The sequence below is a fragment of the Misgurnus anguillicaudatus genome, chromosome 10 (genome assembly GCF_027580225.2).
Source record: "Misgurnus anguillicaudatus chromosome 10, ASM2758022v2, whole genome shotgun sequence".
Lineage (NCBI taxonomy): Eukaryota > Metazoa > Chordata > Actinopteri > Cypriniformes > Cobitidae > Misgurnus > Misgurnus anguillicaudatus.
In genome coordinates this window covers 36,451,501-36,479,194 of record NC_073346.2, presented here as the reverse complement: position 1 = coordinate 36,479,194, position 27,694 = coordinate 36,451,501, and the positions used below count along the sequence as shown (strand labels likewise).

The following is a 27,694-nucleotide window of genomic DNA, read 5'->3' as shown; positions in this document are numbered from 1 at the left end:
TAAGTGGTATTGAGCTTTTTTGGCAAAAACCTCTCAGAATGTAAAAATGAAGAAACTGAACCAGACTTTAGGTATTTACATCCAAGTAGTCACATTGTATGCCATGGTGCACTTAAAAGGACTTATCTAAAATAATCGATGTGTAATTTAGCGGATTTGAAGACAGGTGTTTGATGAACCTATAATACGAGCCGAGATCATTCGGTTATGATCATTATCTAATTTTTGACTGAGGTGGCGTTTAGCTACCCAGTCTCACAAAGTTATGTACCTATAGTCACATAATTTTGTGATTCTTTTTCATGATAGTGTCATTTTGTCACGTATTGTTAACTCAACTGCTTTTTCCAATTTAAAACCATTTTCACTTCGATGTAGGGTTAGATTTGGTGTTTGCGTTAGGATGTCACTTTAAGTATTGGTTTATACAATTTTTCTGATTTATTTTTTATATTTTATACATTTTTAAACATTGTTGCCTGGCGTTAGGGTTATAGTTGGGTTTGGGTAAGGATGTCATTTTATGTAAATCTAACCCTAAACCGAAGCGACAATGGTAAGAAAATAGGAGAAAAATCAGTTGAGTAAACAATACGTGACAAAGACACATAAACAGAAATGATCATGAAAAGACTCAGAAATTCGTGACAGTATCACGAAAAAGAACAAAAAATTACGTGACTAATGACTATAGGTACATAATTTTGTGTGACTGGGCTGTGTTTAGCGGTTTTGCATCTGAGCTTCTCAATTGTTCTCATGAGTAACTAGATTACCTTTATACGGTTGTTGAAAAGCACTCTGAATAACTTTCAAAGATTTGAATTTTGGAAATATAAAAGTACATAATTTAAATAATAAAAGTATTTATTTACAGCAGTGGTTCTCAAACCATGGGGCGCGCCCCCCTCGGGAGGCGCAAGATGGTGCCGAGGGCAGTTTTATGACATTTTATAAAATACTTTTTTATAATAAATCCAGTTATCGAAGGAATTATTAATTAAACAATTATTTAAATAATAAATTGTGTAGGGCGCAAAGGAATGCACCCCACACAACGCGGTGGGAGGGGGGCTTCCAGGGCAAAATGTTTGAGAACCACTGATTTACAACTTTAGAGAAGCTTGGATAAAACATGACTATTTAAAATGTATAAAAAGAGAGTGAATAGTATATCAGTCATAGTTTTAAACTCTCAGTTGTCACTAAAATATGTTTTGGCCCTTAAGTCATAACCACATAATGGTTACGTATTGTCATTTTAAGGTCTACTAAAGTATCATGTTGCAAACATCTGTTTAGCTGTTGACCATGACATTATTGTTTCCTGCTGGCTTTAGGCAGAATGAAGAAATACACAGAAATTCTTAAACTTTTCATAGTAGTGCAGCTCATCAGAGAAGCTGCAGGAGAAGCCCAGATCTTTACATGAGTTCTTGACTGTATGAACCACACAAACAGGGATCGCCTCAAAAAGCTGTTCGGCCATCGCCGTCATGGCGGGCTTCTTCTGTTCCGAGATCAGATTCTGTATCTGGTCTTTACGTACGGGTTCAGGTGAGGCGCTGTACGAGATCACAACGTTTAACTTCTCATCAGATGTCGGCACCTGAAATCGACTCTTTCCCGTCAAACCATGAAAGTCTTTCTTACTGGTGAGTATGCCCGTAGGAGAGTTAAAGACACGGACCGACCAGCACACCCAGTCGTATTTCTTTTTCAAATGTTCGATTAACATGTCAGCCAGCTGCTGGTTGCTTTTATCGCTGTGGTCTCTCACGATACGCTTGGAGTCCAGCTCAGCCTGCGTGGGAAAGCTGTTGATGCAGTCTTCGATAACAACGATCATTTTATCCTGGACCACTTTCATCTTCTCACCCCACTCTTGAAGCAATTTCTCTTCTTCACCATAGCCTTCCAGACTTGCGTGTCCCACTAAAGCTATCAAACCGATGCAAAACAGTTGCTTCAGCATAGCACAAAATTCCTCCACCGGCCTGCGGCTCTTCTGCTCATAGTTTAGCGTGATCTCCAGCACAGACTCTCCGGAGAAATTATCTCCTGTTACCGCGTTATACAGTTTGTGGAGGTTGTTGTCACCACCTGTCTTCTTGAAGTGCTCCAGGAAGGTCTTCTTTCTGACTTCTCTGAATTTAGGTTTGGCATTGAGGACCTCCATAAATTTGCGGAACTGGTTGAGCAGGTTCTCCTCCACAGAGAAGTAGGTATCATCTATGCCGCTTCTCTTGATCTCATTGTTGATCTGCTGGATCTCTTCGGAAACGGCTTCGAGGCGATCTCGTACCTTCTGAAACTGTTCTGTCATGTACTGTGCCTCTTTGCTCTCTACGTTATCCAGCGCCAGCTTTACAATAGGAGCCACGATGGAAAAAACAGGGAAAATATCTCCAGCGACGCTAGCTATCACTTCGGCACCCTGCTCAAATACTTCCATCACGGTCTCCACGACATCCTTCTTCTGTGCAATTTTCTGTAGTTGTTCGGCCATCCTTCAAAATTTTTATTTGCCAAAAATCTGTGAAAAATAAAAAAAAATCATTAGGAGTAAGCTCAAAACACCACAGTTTTATTTTTAGGATTGTACATAATTAATAACACATACAAATAAAAGGCATTAACGTGAATATCCAACGTAACAATTTGCATGCATGCTGGCGATTTACTGAAAATAATTGTGCAAATAGCCACACGTGCAAATAGTTGGACACACCCGTATTTAGAGAAGGCTTTGTGCCAAATGCTGGCCCTGCGGCACATTGCACATATACCAGGGCTTTCTATGATGACACTGCAAAAAAAATGACTTGCTTACTTAGTATTTTTGTCTTGTTTTCAGTACAAATATCTAAAAATTAGTTTTTAAAACAAGCAAAAAAAATTGAACTTTTTTCTTAATGTTGAGCTAATGTTGACTAGTGTAATATGTTACATTTGTATGTGGCTTTTTTAAGTGCAAAAATAATCCAGAGACAGTTTTACATGTCCATTTACAACCCTAGGATTTGCCCTTTGAATGAATGAAATGATGTATTATTACCTTATTTAAAAGGGTCATGAATAATAATGTTGAGCTCTGCTCTGATTGGCTGTTTTACAGAGCAGCTCCTTCAGTAGCTCTGTGTGTGTGTAAACAGACCTTATGTTTGAGTCTGTATTAGACAAAGATACAGAATTTGAGGAATAATCAATTGTTTTGAGATTGTTAATGGACGTTTCTGAGTGGTAAGTTTGTGTATTTTTTAGTATTGACCAGCAAAACACAACTATAAAGTGAATAGTACTTTAGCCTAAATGCTAGCATATAGCATTAACTAGCATATAGCACTTGTTCAGCAGTCACAACTTTGTTTATAGCATTGTAACAACATTGTAATTAATTTAATGTTGGTGGCATACATCTCGACTGTAACGTTGAGATTGGTCTGTTTTCCAGCTGTCTTTTGCATGCACAAGGTTTGTGTAAGGAGGAGGAAACAAACGTGTTTGAGGCTCTCGATATGTCATGACCATGTACAGAGCTCGTATTATTCAAATATGCCTAAGCAAATGGGTCAATGACGTGACGTTAATTATTTTGTGTCTGTATGGTTCAATTAAATGTTAATGGGTTAAAATTTCAAAAAAAAAAAAAAATGCAGATTACTTGCATACATTCTCTATTTTGAGGACCAAGTTTAAAATTTCTGATTTTATTTAATTTTCAAAGAAAATTTGGGGGATAATTGCAAAAATGTCAATGTGGTGTAACCGGTCTATGTCAATTGGTGTAACTAGTATTTTTTTTCTTAAAATATAAATCTATTCATAAAAAATGTGGAATAAAATATAATCATCTAGTTTAGTGTAATATGATTTTTTTACATACATTTTTGAATCATTTGTCAAAGATTATTTAGAAAAAAAGAGCTGTTTTCATCATATGTCAGGACAAATACAAATACGCATTAAAATTTGCATTTGGAAATAACTAATAAAATGATATTTTAAAATGAATTTTTTATGATTACACTTACATGCCATCAAGGTGGATAAAATATTTAATATTTCTCATTCTTTGCGCAATTGGCGGTTACACATTTGACATTTTCAGGTCCATTCAGTCTTAACTTTAATAAAAATTGTGCAAATGTAATTTTTTATTATCACATAAATACACTATGTGAATTGAAATAAACCTGATGCGTGCTTTTAAAACAAGTTTTTTAAAAATGTTTTTGAATTTCTCATCTTGCCAAAACGTTTTTGACACTGACTCAAATACAGTTTTACATTCTATGGCACCTTTTAAAGGAATATTCAATTTTCTTAAAAGAAAAATCCAGATAATTTACTCACCACCATGTCATCCAAAATGTTGATGTCTTTCTTTGTTCAGTCGAGAAGAAATTATGTTTTTTAAAGGAAAACATTGCAGGATTTTTCTCATTTTAATGGACTTTAATAGAGACCAACATTCAATATTTAACACTTAACAGTTTCTTCAACGGAGTTCCAAAGGACTACAAATGATCCCAAACGAGGCACAAGGGCCCTATCCAGCGAAACAATTGTCATTTTTGACAAGAAAAATGAAAAATATCCACTTTTAAACCACAACTTCTCGTCTAGATCCGATCCACCGCGACCTAACGTAAATGCGTAGTGACGTAGGGAGGTCACGTGTTACATACATAAAACGCAAATTTGCGTACCATTGTAAACAATAAACTGACACAAAGACATTAATTAGTATCAGTTGACATACAACAACGTAGGAACGGTCCTCTTTCATCACATTTGTAAACACTGGGGCGGAGTTTCGCGTTCGTCCTCTGTGACCTCTTGACGTCATGACGTATCACGACCGGATCTAGACGGGAAGTTGTGGTTTAAAAGTGGATATTTTTTATTTTTCTTGTCAAAAATGACAATCGTTTCACTAGATAAGACCCTTATGCCTCGTTTGGGATCCATTATAGTCCTTTGAAACTCCGTTGAAAAAAACTGTTAAGTGTTGAGTTAAGTAAATGTTGGGCTCTATTAAAGTCCATTAAAATGCAATGTTTTCCTCAAAAAACATAATTTCTTCTCGACTGAACAAAGAAAGACATCAACATTTTGGATGACATGGTGGTGAGTAAATTATCTGGATTTTTCTTTTAAGAAAATTGAATATTCCTTTAAGGATTTTTAGATATTTGGACCGAAAACCAGACAAAAATACCAAGTAAGAAAGTCACTTTTTGCAGTGTGACAATCCATTGGCTTGCCTTCTACATATCTTAAAAATGCTTTGTACTTTCATGGTCACACAAAACCTAAAAGCATCCATTTTTCCTTTTTAAAAACGTCTAATAGCTGTCCAAACACTGCCCAGATGGCTAAAACGATCATTTCAGTGAAAATTTAATAGACGTCTACACAGCCTAAAATAAATGAAATAAATAAATTAATTAATTAATTAAACTAAGCACCTTGTAATCATCATCGACTTTGCTTACATGGTGAAATATCATATATCTGAAAAGTTATGTTAGCAAAAACAACATGTAACCAAATTCAAGTATAAAGCCGGACCATATCAGGTTTATAGTTATCCTATAGAGTGAAATGATGGCCATTGCTAAATCATGTTAGTAAATTAGGGTTTTGTCTCCATTGAGTGAATGAACAGAACTTACACGTGTCAGTCTTGGTTTCCTGTAGTGGATAATGGATAATTCGAATCCAGGTGGGCTTACCTGATAAAGTACAGAAAATAAAAAAGGTTATATAAACCAAACAACTGCTCCTGGAAAGCAAAGCACAACAATACTGTAGCCAGGTGTATGTACACATGCTGAGAGATGTATAAAGTGTCTGACAACCACACCCATACACAAGAAACGGGCCAGATGCGTTCATTCAAACACTGAAAGAAACACACTCACCTTACCACACAACATTTCATAGTAAAGAATAATTACAATGCAACACAAAGGCATTTCAATTGAAAACAGTTTGACCAGTTCAATGAGATTCCCTTATGTAACACACAGCAAGGCAAGCCAAACAAAACAACACTTTTAAAGGGAGAACTAAGTATGTTTTTCCTAAAGGTTTCTTAGATCTTTTGATCAAAAGTTGTATGCCTAAATGCTGTAAATGTGTTTAAATTACTTGTTACAAAACTATTTTACTTAACTATTTGGATGGTTTAAATGACAGGATAGTTAACGAAAACCACAGACGTGAACTTGTTATGTGTGTGCGTGTTTTGTTTCTGCACACGTGTGGCCTTTTTTTAGTTTTGATCACTTTAAATGTGGTAAACTATAACGATGAATATGTGACACTGACATGACCTTACTCAGTTAATGTTAAAGATATCAATGTTATATTTTTACAGAATGTTCTTTACATTATGTAGGATGATTTTATGTACAGTAAAAATGACTGATACCTGGATTTTCAAAGGCAGAGTCACACATCTGAAAATACTTCATGTGTTTTTGTTATGGTAATAAAGATCAGAGAGTCAATCCTAAAGACGCTGTGTATATCTGACACAGTATCAGAAAGTCTAAATACATCTTTATCATAAACACAACAGTATGATAGGATATGCCAAAACTGCTTAAGGTTTTCCGTAAACATTCTGGTAGGGGTGGAAATTAACGAGGTAGCTCAACTAGCTAAGCAAGAACGTTTTTCCAAAGCACTTCAGTAACCATGACAACAAGACCAGGAAAAACAGCATCGTGTCAGCTTCTTCCCTCAACACTTTATATTTATAATAAACCACAAGTCTTTAGTGTTGCTAATTCCCATATATCACTGGCTTTAACGAGAAACTCAAACAATAGAGTTGTGTTAAAGCTCTGCATTAAAGTTGCATAGCAGGATGTATTCACAGGCCTGCGATTTAATGGAGATGCGTGCACGACAAGCCGAAGATAATGTAAGTCTGTGTCTCTCAAACACAAAAAAGTTAATCATTCACATCATTTAAGTTCATTTAGCTTAAATTTTATACGGTAAAGTGATACACTGTTACATTGCGTGTTGTCATACGAAACACTTCCTGGTTTAGGGCGCAGCAGCGATCAAACAAACCCTCAGTTTTGGGGAACAGATACGATTAATGCGGTGGGAGTACAAAGAAAGAGTTGTTTTTGCGTAAATAATCGGTTAATTACCGAGCAAACTACGTACACTTTTTTAAAAATATAAAAGTCACGAGCTGGAAAAAGGACACGGACAGAAGAAGCAGCTTATGGTCTGAAGAGAAACGCCCAGAAACTTTAGCGCTCGTGAGCAACAACTACACAAACCTAAACATTATATTCACGATTAAGAGTTTGTAATATTACTGTTACGAACCAAACTCACCTTAAATCGATCACAAATGGCAAAGAATGAAAGAAAACAAAAGTTTGTGCTGATCTGTGTGGAGTAACTTCTGATCACGTGTCGGTTCTTCTCTATCTCGACACACCCTTCAGATATACGGGAGGAATCTAAACTATTGCTTTTAACTAGTCTGAACATTTACCATGGTAACGTCAGTTTCCGGCAAAATATCAGTGTAACTTTGTAATTTAACCACGGTTTTGCTGCAGTAACAACAATTTAAAGATATTTCTAGTAAAATCATGGTCAAGGTCTTCCCTTACGAAAATTAACCATGGTTTTATTGTGGTAAAGGTGTAGTAACCATGTTTTTGGTGTATTGATTACTATCAGCAAAACCATGGTTTTACTACACTTACCATGGTTTAACTATGGTTTTTGATTGTCAAACCCATGGTTATTTTATGGTTACCATGGTTTTACTACAGTAACCATGTTTTTTTAACTGTAGTATAATGGTTAATTTTCAAAGAATTACAGGAATCATATTTTACCCTTACAAAAATTAGCCATGGTTACTGTGGTAAAATCATGGTTGCCACAAAATAACCATGGTTTTAAAAAAACATAGTAAAACCATGGTTTTGCTAGTAGTAATCATTCAATACACCAAAACATGGTCACTACACCCCCACCACAAAAAACATGGCCAATCTTCGCAAGAGTAACCATAACGTGTGGTAAAACTACAGGTATGATAATACACACAATAATCAGTACTCCAAAACATGGTTACTATAGGCTACTTGTCTTTTAACATAATACAACTAGTTATATTTCATAAGGGTGGCCTTACGAAAATTAACCATGTTTTTTATGGTAAAAGTGTAGTAAGAATAGTTTTTTGATGTATTTATTACTATTCGTAATAGCAAAACCATGGTTTTAATACAGTAACCATGGTGTAACTATCGTTTTTGTGGTAACCGGTTTTACTACAGTAAACGGGGTAACCGGTTTTACTACAGTAACCATGGTTAATTTTCGTATTGTCACTGCTGTATAGTATCCCTACTGAAAAATCCAACCAATACCAGCACAAGCTGCTGAGCTGGTTTTAGCTGGTCTCCCAGCTTGGTTTATCTGGTATTGCTGGTGTTGCAAGCTGGTCTAGCTGTGTTTTAGACACTTTTTAAGCTGGTCTAGCTGGTCATGCTGGAAGACCAATTGACCCACCAATTTTGCCAGGCTGGAAGGACCAGCTTAGACCAGCTATTGCCACCTTAAACCAGCTAAAACCAGCTCCCAGCCCATGCTGTTCTTTGCTGGATTTTTCAGTAGGGACCAAACTGCAGAAAAAAACTATCATTTTGTTGAATTTGAGTCTTTTATGTCAGTAGGTTAAGACCAAATTATGAGTTTCATTGTAGTTACACTAGTATTTGCAGAAACTATTGTCTATGGTACATTTATGAAGTCCCCAGTTGCTATTGATTGTTTGAAACAAAATCCTAGATCATTTTATTTTATTTTGTGATTACATATCATGGATTACAGAGACTATATGTATATTTAATATAGAATAACATCTTTTCAGTAAAGCCCTCTGCCCCTTTTAAGACATTTCACTACATTCTCAAGTTTAACCGATATGCTTTCTGATTGTAAACACCACGGCTAACAATAAATGCCATTATAATGCACCCAGCCACTTTCTTGTTAGCCACAAATGGCTTTTTCAAATCTGTTGTAGACCAACTGATAACAAAACCGTCTAATGATAATTTTACATCATTTATGTATGATGAGTGCGTTAATGTTTGGTCCCAGACATGTTATACAGGTATGCAACAAAATAAAGTTTCGGCGAGAATTCTCAGGATTTTTGTCTTATCTAATGCTGTGCAGTTTAATACAATCATACTTTTGATAGCAGAAATATATTGAAGACTGATAGCCATTTGTATGTTTCCAGTCTTCACACATCTATTCAGAATGAATGCAGAAATAGGCCTTTTTGTGACTCGCAAAGTAGTAGCATTCTGGCTGAAAGTTGTTTTTCTCCTCTACGTTCTTATAGCGGCTTACGGCGTGCACCACGGTGTTGGGAAGAGAGTTGCACAGGGTCTGAGCAACAGACATCATGTTACCCTTTAACTTCTGAGTTTCAATCTGTTCCAGCACCTGGCTCTTGTTGATCGGTTTCGGGTCTGCACTGAACGACACAACGATTCTGATGTTGTTTTGGGTCAGAAGATCAAAAAAGTTGCCACCTCCTCCTCTTCCCTGGTACGTTTTGCCCGCGAGCCAGTTCCAGAAGAACAGGCCACTGTGGTTGAAGACCCGAACCGACCAACACACCCAGTCGTATTTCTTGGCAAGGAGGTCGAGTATAAATGAAGTGAACTCTGGGTCAACCGAGCCTTGGCGCTCAATGAGTTGCTGCTCCACATCCATCTTAGCCTGCTCGGGGAAATTCTCGATGCATTCGTCCACGGCTGCCTTCATCCGTTTCTCGACCTCTTCCATCCGATCCTGCCATTTCTTGACCATGGCTTCGCCTACAGCTCCCTCCTTTAGGGCAGCGTGACCCATGACTGCTATAATTCCCACAACGAACAGCTTCTTTAGCCTGGCACAAAACTCCTCCACCGCCCTTCTGCTTCGTTGCTCAGTGTTGACCACCGTGTCCAGCATGGGATCTCCAGAGGTGTTTTCTCCAATTACTGCGTTGTACAAGGAATCGATGTTCAGATCTGCACCCGTATTCTCGTATTGGCTCAAAAACTTCTCCTTCTTTTTCTCCTTGAACTTGGGCTTAGCATTGACAAAGTCTTGAAACTTCTCGTACTGGCTGACCATCTGCGCCTCGCTGTCAAAGTTTTGCTTGTTCATGGACGTCCGCTGCAGCTCCAAAGCTATTTTGTCGATTTCGTCTTGGATGCCTTCGAGTTTCTGGTTGATCTTCTCGAATTGCTCAGTGATGTACTTGGCCTCTTTACCCTCCGGATTGCTAAGGAGCTCGGCCGAGGCCACGAACACGGCCTCCAGGATGGGGTGCAGCTGTCCCACGGTGGCTGCTAAAACCTCACACCCCTGCCCCATGATTTCCACTCCTTTCTCGATCTTGCTCCTGTTCTCCAGCACCCATTCTTCCACCCGACTCATTCTGACTCAAAGGAGAAAGTCCTTCCTATCCTTGTCTGTAACAGATCGAGGCATATATATCATAAACTGGAAGCCACAGCATCAAATCAATACCAAAATCAATGCAGCCTTTTGCAAGGGTCATATTTGTTTTCCTAAAACGAGACCTTTAGAGTAACCCGAGATGAATTGGACAGTTAGACCACAAGGGGGGAGGAAAGATATCCGTGAAGTTACTTGTGCTTGTTTTTTACATGTTTTCCATGGACCTGAGCCATCAAACGAAGAAAAAAGGAAAAATTTCTGGTCTTGTTCAGGCTTGTCCTGAGCCACATTACACCCCGCCCGTAAAGTCTCGGCAAATTATACAAAAATAAAAGCAGATCAGAAGGATCAGGTGTCTGCTAAGTAAGAATAAAAAGCAAACACTAATGTGTACAATGGTTCAAAGTGCACATTAAAATATAATGAGCACAGTCATTGTGAATATAGTTGGAAAATAATTCAGCATTTACAGTAAACCCCGGTTCGCAAGGCAGATGTTTTCAGGAGGGGTTGCTGAGAAAATATATTTCTCTGGCTGTTTAAGCATTTCAGGACGTTTCTGTTCACTTTGATTACACAAGGGAGATGATCTCACACTGATATCTAATTTCCTAAGACTCAATATACAGAAAAAGGCACACCCAGATCTGAGACTGAGATTTTTAACCAATGCACTTGTTTCTCTAGTGAAACTATATATTTTTCAACAAAAAGCTAATTTACACTAAAAAATAGAAAAAAATAAACCTACAAGGGTAAACTTTAGATTTCATAAAATGTTAGTCATGATCAAAGACTCAATTTAGCTCGTTTATATAATAAGATTAAAGATGATGAAAATAGAGATTAGGAGAATTCAATAGGATTTAAAATGATAATCATGGAGGCTCAACAATGCATCTTTCATAAGAGCTTGCGGATCTTAGAGGAATTAGGAGCAAAAAAAAAAAATACTTACTGAACAATACAACGAAGTCCTCCTTTTCAATTATGATGATTTTGAAATTAAAACTCCAGGGCGTTTTCGATTTAAAACAAAAATGACTTCAAAGGAAAGAGAAATTCAAGCTTAGGTGTAGGAACTCGGTGCTTTGATGGTTTTAACATGAAAATAAAAAGAACCAACAACTGGTTCTGAAAAAGAGGAAGGGAAACTATCAACTGCTCTTTAAAAAGCTGAAAGCCACATCCCTTATTTGTAATCCTGTGTAACTTAGAGATCCATGAAAGCCAATATTGACTTAAGCACAACATCCTGCTAATAAAATGATACCCATAAAAAGTCCTCATCAAATTTTCATTAAAATTGTGAACAAAATGTTTTATTTTGCCTTTATAAAAAAAGACTTTGCCTTGGCACCATAAAGTTTTTTTTTAAATTGTGAAATAAACATTTAAAGAGAACATATTTATTAGGATAAAAAGGAAGAAAAAAAGACTTACCGTTAGTGTTGAAGTATACAAATGTGTTTTCTAATGTTCCAGCACATACAGTCCAACTGTGTCTAAAGCACCAGCTTCTCATGGTCCACATGTATATATAGACTTTTCCCTGTGACCCTCCCACTTTGGATTAACTCCATCCCCTGCCAGCATTCCTCAGAGCCCACTCGGAGAGATGAAGGACAGACATGGAGGCAGATAACATCCTGTAAACAGTTGTTTCTAAACTCAGCATTTAATTTAATGACATGATGTTTAATACCAACTTTTCCCTGAAACAACCTGCTTGGTGTTCCCTACGGATCATCTTTACAACAATTTTTCATGATTATACTTTTTAAATGTTTTCAAACATTATTCACATCAAAACTTCCATGTTTGTAAAATTCTCCCTTTTTTTTGTCTTTTTAGGGGACATTGGGGAGCAACACAAATTTGCATGTACTGCCCTTAGGGAGGGACAGTGCTTCGAGGTCATTTCCGTCACATCGCAGAGAAAGACTTCACTGTTTGTGCATCCCCGGCGTGGCAGGCGGTCAAATGCAGCGCCTTTGTGCTGCAGCAATCGCTGTGACACGCTGGCATGCAATGACTCGTCTGTAGAGGAACAGTAGGAGCCTGTCGTGGACTACAGATACTCTGGTACTTTACCATTTTGATTCTTGATGTCACTGTTACATCTCGCTCTATGCAAATCAGCTGGGCTTTAAACAAATGTGCTCAACATAGCACAACACTGTGGAGCTGGAGCATAATAATCAGTAAGCAAGCATGGATCAGGACTTGTTGTTGCACATTTCCATAAAGAGCACATTTCCATAAACATCATGGCGGTGCCACTGACGTTTCATTTACAGAAATGTTTGCACTATCGTCATTATTGTATTATTATTTGGATTATGTATGTACTATTTGCAGACTTGCAACTGTATCTCAAATCACCGGATATAAAACAATTAGTTAACAATATATTTGTGCATGTATAATGTATTGCACGCGGTGTTTTATTGTTGCAATGCATGAGAAAACCACTAACCTTTGTTAATTGTTTAAGGATTGTGCATGTCCAGCATGCTCAGAATATTAATGCATACTTTAGTTTGCCAAGTGTGTCACCATGGCTGCACACAGATCTAGTGTGCATGTATACTCAGCCACAAGAGGTCACTTTAGATCAAATAGATGCCATCATTAGGTAAAGCAAAATCTGATGTGCAAGACTTTTATTTTATGAATCTCTGCAGAAGACAATGAACGTCAGTGAACTCGGTCATGTGGTTTTTACGAAATTCAAGCATCGGCAAGTCGCTTGGGAAAGTTTAAGGATAAATGTTGTGAATTAATTTTTGTGGGAATTGGCTTCAGGCTATGTTGACTAACCGTAAAATTGAGATTATTCAGACAGGTTTGTCCTCTTAACCGAAAAAAACGATGATTTAGGTGGGCCTTGCTTAGGAATTGTATCACGTGGGTACCTAAATGCATTTTGGCACACCGTCGCAGTTGTGCAGGTTCAACGCACGCATCATTTAAATGTGTCAACAAGCAACTTTTGACATGAAAAGGAAACCAGATCTGCTGTATCTTTCAATAAGGGATTTTGCTTATTATTACTGTGTTGTTTTAAAGGATTAATCGGTTAAAAATCTGCCCACATGCTGTCATTTGATTGTGTCAGGTGTTGAATAAAGCTGTTGAAAATAACACTGAGATAGAATGCAAAAAATAAACAAAATGATTTCAAAGGTCTGCAGTAAAATAATGAATATTAAATAATGATAGCAAAAAAATTAAAAAATATATTTATATTTACCATATTTAAGAAATAACAGCCCTACAAACCATCTATCAACATGTTAGCAATGACTGCCAGCCTTATATATCGATGTTGTGAGCTCCACATGAGTTTTGCACATGCACTTGCATTTTCTTTAGAAATTGTAATAATCTAAATAGATTTGAGTATTATTTTAGTCAAAATGTAAGTTCTGCGGTCAGATCGTTTCCTCCTTTAACTTGCTGCGTCAGTGAACATCTGCCTCCGGACCACAGGCATCAGTGAGGTTTTAGTAAACTATGCAGAAATGTCGCTTTGCCAAAGTCTGTTATAATGACAGACATATTATCTGTGTTTTCTATAGGAATTTACTATCATTTGCATGCATTTAAAACACAATGCATTTAATACTAAAATGCATAAAAGTTTATATGGTATATTTTTAGTATACTCTGTATTTTAGACTTTTATTATGGGGGCTTCATATGCTGTGACATCATCAGGGGCAGCAAACACCAAACCCCTCCCTTTTTAAAAACCCCTCTAAAACATGATCACTGGTTAAACACATTTGTGACTCTGGATAAAAAAAAACAGTCTGATGTATAATTTGTTAGAAGAGTACAATATTAGGCCGAGATACAACTATTTAAAAATCTGGAATCGGAGGGTGCAAAATATCAAAATATTAATAAAATCGCCTTTAAAGTTGTCCAAATAAAGTCTTTAGGAACACATATTACTAATGATAAATAAAGTTTTAATATAATTACGGTTGGAAATTTACAAAATATGTTTATTTATATATTTTTAAATAATTTTGACCCATGTTGGCTATTGCTACAAATAAACCTGTGCAACTTGTTTTGTGGTCATTTTATAATCTTTATGTACTATGATAAACCCTGAGTCAAAAAAGTCATAATGTGCTGTGTTGTGTTTTGTAGTTCCCATCTTCACCCTCAATATTTAGCTGTAATGTGGATCCATGTCTCTATTAATTGCATTCAGTCCTCTCTGCCCTTTAAAAACCTCAACCCTTGAGTCCTTTGCAAATTGAAAATGTGATTACAATCCAGACGGTGATGAAAGCTGAAGGTCACTGCATTGGATTGTGTTGTTGTGTGGAGGGAGCTGAAGTGAATTAATGATCAGTTGTCATTTAACCTTAGTTTGTCATTTCATGTTTCATTTCATTACCATGGACGATTCATTGTTGAGATTTTAAATGAGGTGTCTAAGCACGTGCACCCACATTACATTCAGATTTCGTCTGAAGGACATTTTTGCTCATCTGTTTGGGTTCTCAATCCAGGGTCACATTGGTGATCACGTGATTTTCCACACATTGAAAATAACATCATGCCAAGAACCATACTGCCACAGATAGATAAGGGACTGGAGGAAAGGCTTGTGTGTTTACTGACGGTTTTTGTGGTTAATGAAAAACAGAAGCATCCTCGTGATTCAGGTTATACTTGCTTATGAACGGTAAATATTTACTTAATGAATGCGGTGTCCCATCAGTCATATAATACACAATATAGTAAAAGCTATGACGCAAAACACCTGTTAAAAGCTAACAAGCAGCATCAATAGATGTTAACGACTTTAACGTTAACTTAATTTACCTCCCATAATAAAAATAAATTTTTTTGAAAGCATTAAAGCACTGAAAGATGCCTAAACAAATTTTTGCACAATTGCATCAATTAAAATTCTCTTCTCTTATATGACACGCCCTGGATCCCAAGACGCCTACTTCCATACTATATAGTACGTAAAGTAGCGCTTTTTGCGTGCTGTATAGTATGGAGGTAGGCGGTTTGGGATCTAGCATAAGTAATATTTAACTGTGTAGTTTATAAACTTAAAGCAAAAATGTAAAATCTTTCTGGGTCTCGTATCACTACAGTCTGAGCTGTTATAACTTTATATTTTCATATTTCTCACACATGTTCATTGGATATCAGTATTTTTCCTATAGCTTTCTGTGTTTTAGATTGAACTGTGTTGAAGTTTATTTCCTTCCTGTGCTTTCTCATGCTTCGTCTCTCTGCCCTTCACCTCCAGACAGTTAAACTCTCATCCAAAAATAAATAACTGAGACTAGAACAGGGGGAGGTAGACTACTGATGTAGCTACTGATATATTTGTGTTTAATTAAAACAATACTTACAAAATAATTCATAACATCTGCAGGTTAAACAACAGCCTTGTTTACTGCACACATGCAACAAAGAATCAAACTGGTTGTAGTTTAAGCCAGCAGGCCTTAGTTATTTTAAGTGTTTTTTACAAACATACCTTTAAAAAAACCACTGGTGTGCATCTGGAGTCAAAACAACAGCACTGATATATTTCAAATGTTTTTATTTAAGACAGCTCAAACATGCATATTAGTCTGGGACTAGACTTAAGCCCTGTCTGGGAAACGCCCCAACGGGTTAAGAGTGCAACGTGGCAAAGTGTTTTATGTAACAAATAACTCATCACACTTACATATAATTAGATGTTATGTAACAAATAAAACAATTAGTACTCATTATGCAATCTGTCAAAGTATTTCCTTCAATCAAAAGTGATGCTGACGTTGGGTACTGTTCTTTATAGACCCGCTAGATGGCAGCAGAGACAATTAGTGACATATATTCCATTTTTTATTGAATTATTTTTATGTTTATGATGGCATATTTATTCTACTAAATAATATGTCTATTCTAAAAAATCATTTTAGATTCTAATAAACCAAAAATGAGATATAGAGTACAATATTATAAACTTAAAGATAAAGGTGCTTGAAAAGGTTCTTCACAACAGGGTTCCCACGGGTCCTTGAAATCCTTGAAAGTTTATGAAAAATTCAAGGTCCTGGGAAGTTTTTGAAAATATACATACATGTATAAAGGTCAATGAAAGTTATTGAATCTATTTTATGCAAGAAGTTTTATGGAAAAAATCCATATTATTCTCTGTGTAGTGTAGGATAATATTAAAAAAATTCTAGACTTTTTAAGCACATGTGCTAAACTGTTAGTTTTAAATGCTTATATCTTCTGTATGTGAATGTTGATTCATACCAAAATGCTTTTTTGCATAGTTCATAGTGTTTGACAAATGAAACGTCTCGGGTTACGTATGTAACTGTTGTTCCCTGAGAAGGGAACCAGACGCTGCGTCTCCCTTGCCATACTTCCTGCGTCCCTGAAACGCCATCTTTGGCAATATTTCAGATAGAGATATACTTCCTGGAACCTCGTCACCCTGTCTTTGTCGTTAAGCCTCACCATTGGTTGAATTTGATATACAGATTCAGATTCACTTACCCCTGGAGGTGTCCCCAAAGTGTCACCGCAGTGACGCAGCACGAGTTCCCTCGAAAGGAAACTGTAACAATGTATCTTAAAAAGTAACACGATGTAACCTTGCTCTCACTTGAAATGTGTCCACATTTACTCCTTGAATTTAAGGGTATTGGACCTGGAAAGTCCTTGAAAGGTCCTTGAATTTGAAGTTAACTAAGGTGTGGGAACCCTGTCACAACAATTGAAAATACGTTTAACCCAGCAACCCAAAGTGTATATTAGGCTACAGAAAATACAGGGTTGCTTTAATCCATTGTTGGGTATACAAACCCAACAGTTGGGTTATAAATAAGCCATAGGGTTATTTCTAACCCAACTGCTGGGATTGTCTGTATTTGACTCAAACATGGGCTGAACAACTCAACGTTTGTTATAGTGTATAGGTTAATTTTACACATTGGTTGGGTTTCCTAATATTTTATCTTGACATGGGTTTGAGTTTTTAAAAAGCTACTTTCTCTCTCATTTAAAAAAATATTTACTTAATAAAATAATACTTAATAACTTAATTTATTTGATAATTAATATATAGATATAGATCTGTAATTTTTTCATACAGGTCATCGCTTCTTTCTAATGTGCAGACTTTGGCTAAATTCTTGGTGTTTATAATATTGTGACACTGGAAGGGAAGCAGATGGCAGGCAGAGAAGAGATGCAGATATACTGACAGTGCTGAGGAGGCACTCACACTGTTTAAAGTCAACATAGCAGAGGAGTTAAGCTTATCTCACTATGAGAAAGAAAACATTCAGACACAGAGATTCCAGACTGCTGACGCGTGTTTAGATGCAGACAGTCAAAGACAGATGGATTTCTCCTTGCTAGACAACAGTCAGCTTCCAATTATTCTGCATTTACATGCCCAGGTTATAATGACAGAAATGCATGTTTATCATCATCATCATCACTCTGTGATGACGATTAATCTGCTTCAAAGTTCTTTCTGCAAGCTAAATATTCAGAGCATCTACCTCAGAAGGACGAATCTAATGCTGAGGGTGAGCCGCTGTGTGTCACAGTACAAATGTTTTAATGCGTTTTATCAGATCAGGCCACTTAAAGGCAGGAGAGCGGTCGATGGTCCACTCTGATGAAAAGGTAATGTCATTAACTCTGCTTGTGATTGGCAGATTCAGCCCGAGTGAGGCAGCCTGGGATTGATAGTCTGACTTTTGGCATTGGGCTTTATAAAATCACTTATTGGTTTATTAAATATTGATATTGACTTTTTTAAGTTGGTTGGACTTTTATTTTCATTTTATAACAAACAAAGGCTGTAGAATATGATTTTAAATATATTCCATAAGTGTGTGTGGACTACAGCAAATACCAACATTTTTGGAAAGTGGTTGCAAGCCCAGTGGCTATTTTAACATCATCCATTTGTGAATACATGACATTAGTACATGGAAAATACATTAGTCAATACATTACAGTAATGTCAGCATCCACTCAGTTAAAAAGGTTGTTTGCGCCCTCTGCCAAGAGAATGTGTACAACAATAAAATATTTTTATTTTGGGACTTCAAATTGTATTCAAGCAGAACTTATCATACTGGATGATATATTTGTATCGATCTGTTAATAGTCAGGTTTAAGGTTCAGCTACTGCTATTAGAGCTGGAAGCCACATGGATCGATATTGTAGCTCCAACCAGGTCAGAAGCCTCGACCACTAATAAATATATAAGAGTTTCTTTTAATGACTCATTCAATCTTTGAAACAGGAAATGAAATGATTGAGAAATTCAAATTAAATATAAAAAATATATTTTAAAATATACAAATAATGGCCAAAAAATATTTTGATGAAAAATACATTTTTGTAAACATATTTAAAAGTATATTTCAGCACATTTTTGGCCATTTATTATAAATTATGAAATACATTTTTTTTGCTGTGTGGGGTAATACTCACAATGAACATGAAATCTTTCAAAATCTTAATAAAAATAAAGACCCCATATATCACCCTTAATTAGAGTTTTGGTTTTCGACCTATATATACTGAGACCAACCCTATATGTGACCCTGGACCCTGAACACCAGTCACAAGGGTAATTTAATTTAAATTGAGATTTAAACATCATCTGAAAGCTGAATAATAAGCTTTCACTGATATATGGCTAGGATAGGACAATATTTAATCATCTGGATTCTGAGGGTGCAAAAAAATGTAAATATTGAGAAGATCGTTTTTAAAGTTGTCCAGATTAAGTCCTTAGCCAGACATCTTACATGATAAAGACATTTATTTATATATTTAAGGTAGGAAATTTACAAAATATGTTAATGGAATATGTTATTAGGCTAATATAAGGATACAAGCTTATTGTAAAGTGCAGAGATGTATACTACTTAAGTATTTTAGTTACATTTTCCAAGCATCTGTGCTTTATCAGAGTGTTTGAAAAAAATAGTTTACTAAAAAATGTTCACTACATTCTAAAGCATATAATCATACTGTGTATTCTTTTAATATTGCATATTAAAATTGATTTAATACCTAATTACATAAAAATCGTGTACTTAATGGTTACTTTCTTGAGTAAAAGTACGAAAGTACTTTTTACTTAAGTAAAAATACAAAAAATTACTAGATAATGTACTTAAATATTAAATATAAACCAAAAACTTGAAATTATGAAATGAAGTGGAGTAAAAATTATGATAATATGCTTTGGGATGTATGTTTTCCAAAGAAAAACACTAATAAAATATGAATAATTGAAAATGTACTTTTATGTAGTAAATCTATTGGTAGTATACGCCTCGTGTTACCACTTGCAATTTAAAGGGCACCTATTGTCCGATTCACAATTTTTCATTTCCTTTGGTGTGTAAACATAGGGATCCCCTATAAGGGAACATGGAGAAAAAATTAAATAAAGTTTAGTTTTGCGTACGCACGTGAAACTATTGCGTTTAGTTTCGCGTGCGCACGTGAAACTATCGCGCGCGCATGTGAAACTATTGCACGTGAAACTATTCAAAATAATTCTGCACATGAATGTTTTACGTAAGCACGCGAAAGTTTCACGTGAGCACATGAAACTAAACTTTTTTACTCCAATTTCTCCTTAGGGGCTCGGTATAAATGTGTATTAGTACATGTTAACAGTAAGCAGAAGGTACAAACCCTAAGTCTCCAACAATAATCTCTTTTTAATTTACTTCCTGGGATTGGTGATGAAAGGCCGACATTATCATAATTCCTCCCGCTTTGGACTCAGGCTGTAAGTTAACTCCTGTTAGCATTGCATTGTGACCGAATTTTTCAAACATGGTAAGGAGCGTCACATTTCCTGCTGACAGAGGTATTCAGACCAATCACAACGTACAGATTAGCTGGCCAGTCAGGAACACAGCGCTTTTCAAATCGATGTGTTTTGTATAAATCCGTACGTTTCAGGAAAGAAGAGGGAAATCTGGAGCTACAAAAATTTACGATATGTGGAAAATAATGTGTTTTTGAACCATAAACCACGCGAACACATTGTATTATACTGAATACACAAAGTAACGTAATTTTTTCAATTCAATTGGTACTCTTTAAGTAATTTTTGATTTTCTCAAAGCATAGTTGAAAAAAAAAACAGAAGATTAATTATATTTCTACAAAGTTGTAATAATGACATTTGGGAATCTCTTCATGTTGCTTCAGTCATTCACAATAAGGTCAGAACCATTCATTAAAATGCAATCCATTTGTATTTTTTCTGCAAAAAGCAAGTTAATGAGTTTATAATGAGAGCATTACTGTAGTTATTTTGGCAGAACCACATACTGTAACATAAGACCCTTTTTTTGTGCAAAATGACGATTTGTTGTCTTACCCGGTAATCTTACAAACTGGATCTGAAGAGCTGATCACAGTGCACTATTAACAGAGCAAAACGGTACTCACCATCTATCACGGCAGACCCTGTACAGAAAATGCTGAGCATCGTACAAATACAGTAATTTAATTAGACCAGACTTTAAGTGCTATATGTGTCCACTTCAGCGAGTTTAATAGCAATAAATGTCAACAATTGCTTGTGAGTCATGTTAATGTGAAACATATCTTACAAAACAGGAAACAAATATTAGATGAAATAATGGTTGTAATCTTTAAACAACACTAAACCGGTAAACCACTTTGTAGCTGAATTATTCTTGGCCACATTGAACTTTGAACTGACATGAATTGAACTGACACGAATAAGAGTATGTTTTGGTTTAGCATCATGATGGGCTCTCTGACTGCATTAGTTTAGATGTCTTGCCGTGGGGCTTTTATATGGCTGATGGGGAACAGATTCTGTCAGTTCTGGTTAAGCTAAAGCAGGTTATCATACAGGCTAAATGGAAAAGTACTCTTCTTTGCCAGTATTTTTTATTTCTATAATGTAAAACATTTAGCATTGTTATTTACTACTCAACTAATCTTGCCATTTTAGTTTATAGAGTATGGACTTTACAACAAAAAGCAATGCATGCATTTTTTTAATGCAATACAATCACAACTAGATTAAGAGTAGTTGCATTTGCATTTAACATAATTGAATAATAATTATATGTATGCGTTTATTCTGAATGCACACACAGATTTACATTCTTATGTTTTTCCCAGTAGTGACATTCTTCAGGAAAACTCGACACAGCAAAGCTCTCTTTGTGTCGACTGATAGCATGAACCAAAAACCCAGATAACTGCTTCTCCAGAAGCTCCACTGCAGTTTTGGGATCTCCTTTCTTTGCAGGACCTTCCATCATCTGTTTAATGTTTTCATCGGGCACAGGCTGTGGGTCGCTGCAGTAGGAGACCACTAGGTTGGTGTCGCTTCCTTGAGAAACTTCGAAATATTTCTGTCCGGCCACACACTGGAAGTTTTGTCCGGCTCTCAGGTTGCTAAATTTACTCTCTTTAGTAATGACTCTGATTGACCAGCTCACCCAGTCGTACTTCTTCACCAGGAAATCCAGAAGCTCTTTAGCCAAATCCTGGAGGTTTGCATCCTCTCTCTCCTTCACAAGTCTCTTGATGTCCAGTTCAGCTTGCTCTGGAAATGAATTCACACATCTCTCGATGGTCTCCTTCATCTTCATCTCAATTTCTTGGATCTTCCTGCTCCACTCTCGAATCTTCTCTTGCTCCACCTCTTCACCCTGAGTAAGAAAGTAATATCCAAGTAAAGCGATTATTCCCAGGCAGAGAAGCTCCTTTAGCCTAACACAGAAGTCTTCCAGCACTCTTCTGTTTCTAGCCTCGTATTCTTCCACAACATCCAAAATCGGCTCCCCGAATGTGCCGTTTCCCATCAAAGCATCATGAAGCACACAGAGGTTTTTCTCTCCTCCTGTTATTAAGAAGTGCTCCAAAAACAAGCGTTTTTTGACTTCTTTGTACTCGGGTTTGGCTTCCAAAATGTCTATGTATTTTCTAAACTGGTTACGCAGATTTTCCTCCACGGAGAAGTACTGGGAATCCAAACGTCTCCTCCTAATTTCACAATCGATGTCTGTTAACTGCGATGAGATGACATCCAGTTTGCTCCTTACAGCTAGAAACTGATCTTTCACATAAATGACCTCCTTGCTTTCCACGTTGTCCAGGACCAACCTCAAAACTGGGGCAGCAACTTCAAAAAGAGGACACAGCTCTCCGACAGCACTGGCCAGAACCTCAGCTCCGCTTTCAAACATCTCCATTAGTGCCTCGATAGCCTCTTTCTTCTGGGCTACCACCCTCTCCAGTGAACTGGACATTTCTTTAAAAGCAACCACATACAGAGAAAAGCCTCAGTAATAATGTATTTTTATTTGTTAATGTTATTTTTTTACACCACAAGGCACAATCAAATGATTCCTAACAGTTATAACAGTCCGTAATGTTACATTTATTAGTTATTTATTAAAATGGAATCAATACACAAAAATTCTTATTGGTTTTTGTGCGTAATTAGGTTACATTACATCTATGCTTTGAAACAATAACTGTTTTAGGCGTTTTAAGAATATTGTTGGACAGAAAAAAGACAAATTACAGTCTTTTTAAATCAAATGATCACACCACGTAATAATTAGACGGTAAATAAGGCCACAACTGCATATCTATCAAACTGAAGTAATGTCTTGTCTTTAGTTTAGCCAGAACCTCAGCTCTCCTTAATAAAAGCACATATTGTATACTGAATTAAATACATTTGTAAATTTAGAGTTTAGGACACACCTTGCAAATCTTTCTAATGCTCTAACGCAGTCATATCATTGTCTGTACATTTGCGCATCAATGTCTCACAGCTTTAGGACAAAAATAATTGAAACAGTTTTCTCACGACTGGCAGGATGAACAGCTGATGAAAAGCCCTCCAAAGATCTCCAAATTATTTCCACGGTTTATGGTTCGAGGAAGACTGTCGTGATGAGATGTGCAAGGTGGAAAGATATGAGAGAGAGAGAGAGAGAGAGAGAGAGAGAGAGAGAGAGAGAGAGAGAGAGAGAGAGAGAGAGAGAGAGAGAGAGGAGTTGCGCGCATTGAGAATGGGTTTTGGGTGGTTTGGAAAGCCCTTGGTAACAGTCGGATTAATGTTTGCTAATTGACTGCAGTGGATTGTTACAGTTTGTGTGCAGATAGATCAGTAATGTGTGGTTCACGCATCTTATTGTACATCAGATGATTAATTGCAGGTTATTTTTTGCGTCGTGCGCAACATCTCACCGCTCGGCTGGACACAGGAACATGCGCAGATTTGGGATTTGCCTTTCTCTGGATTGTTAAAGGTATTTGACTTTGACATTTTTAAAACACATATTTTTATACTATTTATGCTATTATACCGTTATTTTTTGCACAAATAATGCGCATTTAATAATTGTTGGATACACAAATAAACACTATCCCATGTTTCCAGCCCTTACATATAGCCATATTAAGGATTTTCGTATTAATTCTTTTTGCGTAAGTTATTCCACCACGTTACATTTTAGCGTAATAATTAGGATCTATTCTCATTACAGAATGTTTTAAAGTCATTCAAAAATGACAGAAAACTGCGAGAAAAATCATTTAATGCGAGTGTGACCTTTTCTTGTTTCATGACACCTTTGTTATATAAGGAAACCAGTGTTAACATTGGTCTTGTCACAAGGCAAAGCCTATATTTCAGTAACTCTAAGGTCAAAGTCTACATCGATTTATGTATCATAATTATTTAATTGTTTAAAACGATTGAGTTTGCATCAAGTTGCAGCTTCTATTGTGACAAAATACGCAATGTGTGGCAACATCCAATCAAATGAAGTGTTTCTTTTTTGTAAAGGAGTAATGGTGAATTGTTCAATTGTTTTTTTCAGCTAAGACTTATGTGTATAGAAATAAACGATACAAATGATTAATGATGATAACAAATGTGACCACCACCCAGTCCATGACAAACGGGTCAGACACACAAATTATTGTGCCCCCTGTCACACTTTTTGTCACACCTGAGTAGGCCTAACACTTCTGTATTTTACTGTAAATAATGCGTATATTTTGAGAATTATTGGTCTATTATGTTGTTGTCGCACTATTTATCTTAAGCCACAATGTAAACCTGACATTTATTGATTGAAATACTTTATAAAAAAGATCAAGACCATATACATTTTAAATATTCACATTTTTATGGACTTTGCTGTTATAATTAAAATGCAGTTCAGCACATTTGATATTGCATTAGTAGCGCATAAATCAGAGGTGCGATCCCATAGAAAGTTAGGAACATGGGCTTTGGATAAACTAAGTCGTGGATAAAAGCATCTGCCAAATTCATAAATGTAAATATGGTCAAACATTTATAGTATCATTATCCATGTATCATAATGTGGTTTTATATGTTTGTCACATATAAACCTTATTACACAATAAAAAAAATAGTATATGGTTTCCAGCCATTATTCTTGTTAGAATAAATCTGTTAATAATATTAGGCTATGTTCCATTACAATGTATCACTAAGTAAGTGATGACTGTATTTGGGCTGAAAATTAAACTAAGTAGGCTACCATACTGCACTGAGTAGTTTCGGCCGCTGGGTTAAACAAACTTGTTTAGTTGACGACTAAAATTCTCTCCGTGTTGGCTCCCTCTGGTGTACAAACAGTATAATACAAGTGAAGGCCTATTTGCTACATCGAGACCCTCGGTTTCGGTAGAAATGAACGGAAACTCGTCAGTGAAACTGAAAACACAACATCTTTGGTTCTCTGCACTTCTTGCATGAAGAATAAATACAGACATAGACTGTAGAAAACCACTCAAACTTTCATCCAAACATAACAACCAAACATCAATGTGAGTTTTCATCTTTCACATGAAGAGAAATGTGTCCAAAATTATATATTTTTTAATGACTCGTTTAATATAACGTGTTAATTTGTACATAATTAAATGTGTTGCATAATATCTATATTCTATAATACTGTTCTTATGCACAATTATATGGTAATTTGAAGGACTGTAGTCAGCTGCTCTTTTTTAAATGGATATTTCACAAAAAAAAGACTGACTACTGACTTTTCTTCTGTGATTTATACATCACTGCAAAGCTGTACAAGTAATCTTTCCATTGAGGTATGGTTTGTTAGGATAGGACGATAAAACAATTTGATTCTAGATATAAGAGTGCAAAAATCAAAGTATTGAAATCGTCTTTAAAGTTGTCCAAATAAAGACATTAGGAGCACACACTGTAAAAGAAATCTGTAAAAAAACGGTTAAAAGTCTGGCAACAGAGTTTCCAGACGAATTCCATAAAATTACAGAAAAATACAATTTTACGTTCAATAAACTGTTAAATACAGTTTACATTCAAAATTAATTAAAGGACAAAATATTACAATTGATAAACATCCATTAAACCCTAAAAAACAAATCATGAATGTAAAAAACATAACAATAACATCTTTAAATGGTAAATCCCTGTAAATTTACAGCTTTTATGATACTTGTGGATACTTTGATGTACAACTAAACAGTACAATTTAAACAACTTTAAATATAATAATAATAAATTTAATTTATAATGCACTTTATATTTAGAAAAATCTCAAAGTGCTACAGGATAATAATAAATAAGAGACAATAAAACAAGAAGGACAATGGTTGCTATAAACGATGATGGGGATGATAATGTTATGTGTATCTGCTTTATCAAAGTGATTTTCCTCCATCATACAGATAAAGTTGAAGCAAATCTCTATTACCACATATAATGTTATGAATGAACCATCATGACAGAAATATATATTTATATATTAATTGAAAGTAATACAAAAAAATTGTGACCAGAAACACATCATGGGTTAAAAAACTGGCTATGCTCAGTTGTAAGGAATTTTTTGGAATGATTAAGTAATTTCACATTTTGTGTTAAAATTAGAGTGACAACACAAGTAACAAAATGTGGTGTTCCAATAATAAAACTGATTGTGTTGTTTTAACACATTTTTTAAAGTGTATTTATTACTCTATGCTATAGCATTCATTAACAAAGTTTTAAATAATATATACTGTATACTACACTTTACTATAGTATGGGTATTTACTATAAATTACTTTAGTACTTTTATGTGGGCAGAATTTTTATGACTGGACACACCTGATCCACATACATTCATGGTATAGTTTGCATACTGCTCAGGCCTGTCTTTCTGCTTACAAAGAAGGAACATGAAACAATACATAGGCTTCCTATACTGTACACATAGCTGAAGCATTCAGTTTCTCAAAGTGACAGGTTTGGAAGGAGGGAAATTGTACTCTAACTAAATAGGCCTGTTTACAATTTTTAGTTGAGCTCAAAAGAAAACATTTAAACAAAAATAAATAGGCTACAAAAGATGCAAGAGAGCATACATTATGTAGCAAACATTGTGTATAATGTTTGCTAATCTGGGTTTTGACAACCAATAGGCCTAATAATCATCTACTAGCCTACAATCGGACACGACTACCCATCAGACTATGGTCTCTTTTATTAATGGTATGTTTTTAATTATCATAGCAGCATTAACATAAATAGATAGTCTATGCATATAAGCCCAAACAGAAATGCACAGTTTGTGTGTGTGGCCAACATCAGGTATTCATCAAGGTGTGGGGTCTGTTTACACAGCCAGAAACAAACAAACAAACAAACAGCTTTATTTTATCTAACCCTAACCTTATTGAGCTTTCAAAGTGCTCTCTGACACTACACCTGAGATGGCTTGTTTGTGTACTTGAAATGAGAACATGAAAAGTTTATTGTAGAGCTAAGCCAAATACATCGCAGTTAGTTTATGAAGCTGTTCTGCAGTTTTTACAAAAATGTACTTTAAAATGAATGCTTTTACATATACAATAACCAAGAAATATACAAGAAGTACTTAAGGGAGTTTATCAGTTAGCTTATGAAGCTGTTCTGCCTTTTTACAGAAATTAACTTTAAAAAAACCTTTGCCATGTTACCACTGTTTACCATTAGTACTGATTAACATATATTTTTTATTTACTGTACTTAAAACTACTTTTTACCATTTTTCACCAATCCCAGAAATACATTATGTGATTCGT

General features: G+C 35.7%; 2 protein-coding genes and 1 long non-coding RNA gene across 10 annotated transcripts; 1 reads left to right on the top strand and 2 right to left on the bottom strand.

The window, feature by feature from the left end:
- Positions 1–111: 111 nt before the first annotated feature.
- LOC129448682 (protein rapunzel) lies at positions 112–12,122 on the bottom strand. 7 transcript variants are annotated; one of them, XM_073872515.1, is made up of 3 exons: positions 11,968–12,051; positions 5,682–5,741; positions 112–2,536 (listed from the first exon to the last, which is right to left on the bottom strand). In XM_073872515.1, the coding sequence occupies exon 3, from the start codon at positions 2,507–2,509 to the stop codon at positions 1,337–1,339; it is 1,173 nt and encodes a 390-aa protein (XP_073728616.1). In that variant the 5' UTR covers positions 2,510–2,536; positions 5,682–5,741; positions 11,968–12,051; the 3' UTR covers positions 112–1,336. The 7 variants fall into 7 exon arrangements, with proteins under 7 accessions (XP_073728616.1, XP_073728617.1, XP_055067216.2 ...); XM_073872516.1 differs by lacking the exon at positions 11,968–12,051 and adding an exon at positions 11,483–11,706; XM_055211241.2 differs by lacking the exon at positions 11,968–12,051 and adding an exon at positions 7,372–7,957.
- Positions 6,712–12,790, top strand: LOC129448698 (uncharacterized). Its single transcript, XR_008645838.2, has 2 exons — positions 6,712–6,940; positions 12,379–12,790. It is a non-coding gene; the product is annotated as an uncharacterized lncRNA (long non-coding RNA).
- An 8,822-nt stretch (positions 12,791–21,612) lies between these two features.
- Positions 21,613–23,572, bottom strand: rpz3 (rapunzel 3). 2 transcript variants are annotated; one of them, XM_055211238.2, is made up of 2 exons: positions 23,433–23,572; positions 21,613–22,865 (listed from the first exon to the last, which is right to left on the bottom strand). In XM_055211238.2, the coding sequence occupies exon 2, from the start codon at positions 22,861–22,863 to the stop codon at positions 21,682–21,684; it is 1,182 nt and encodes a 393-aa protein (XP_055067213.2). In that variant the 5' UTR covers positions 22,864–22,865; positions 23,433–23,572; the 3' UTR covers positions 21,613–21,681. The 2 variants fall into 2 exon arrangements, with proteins under 2 accessions (XP_055067213.2, XP_055067214.2); XM_055211239.2 differs by having other exon boundaries at positions 23,327–23,548.
- Positions 23,573–27,694: the final 4,122 nt, after the last annotated feature.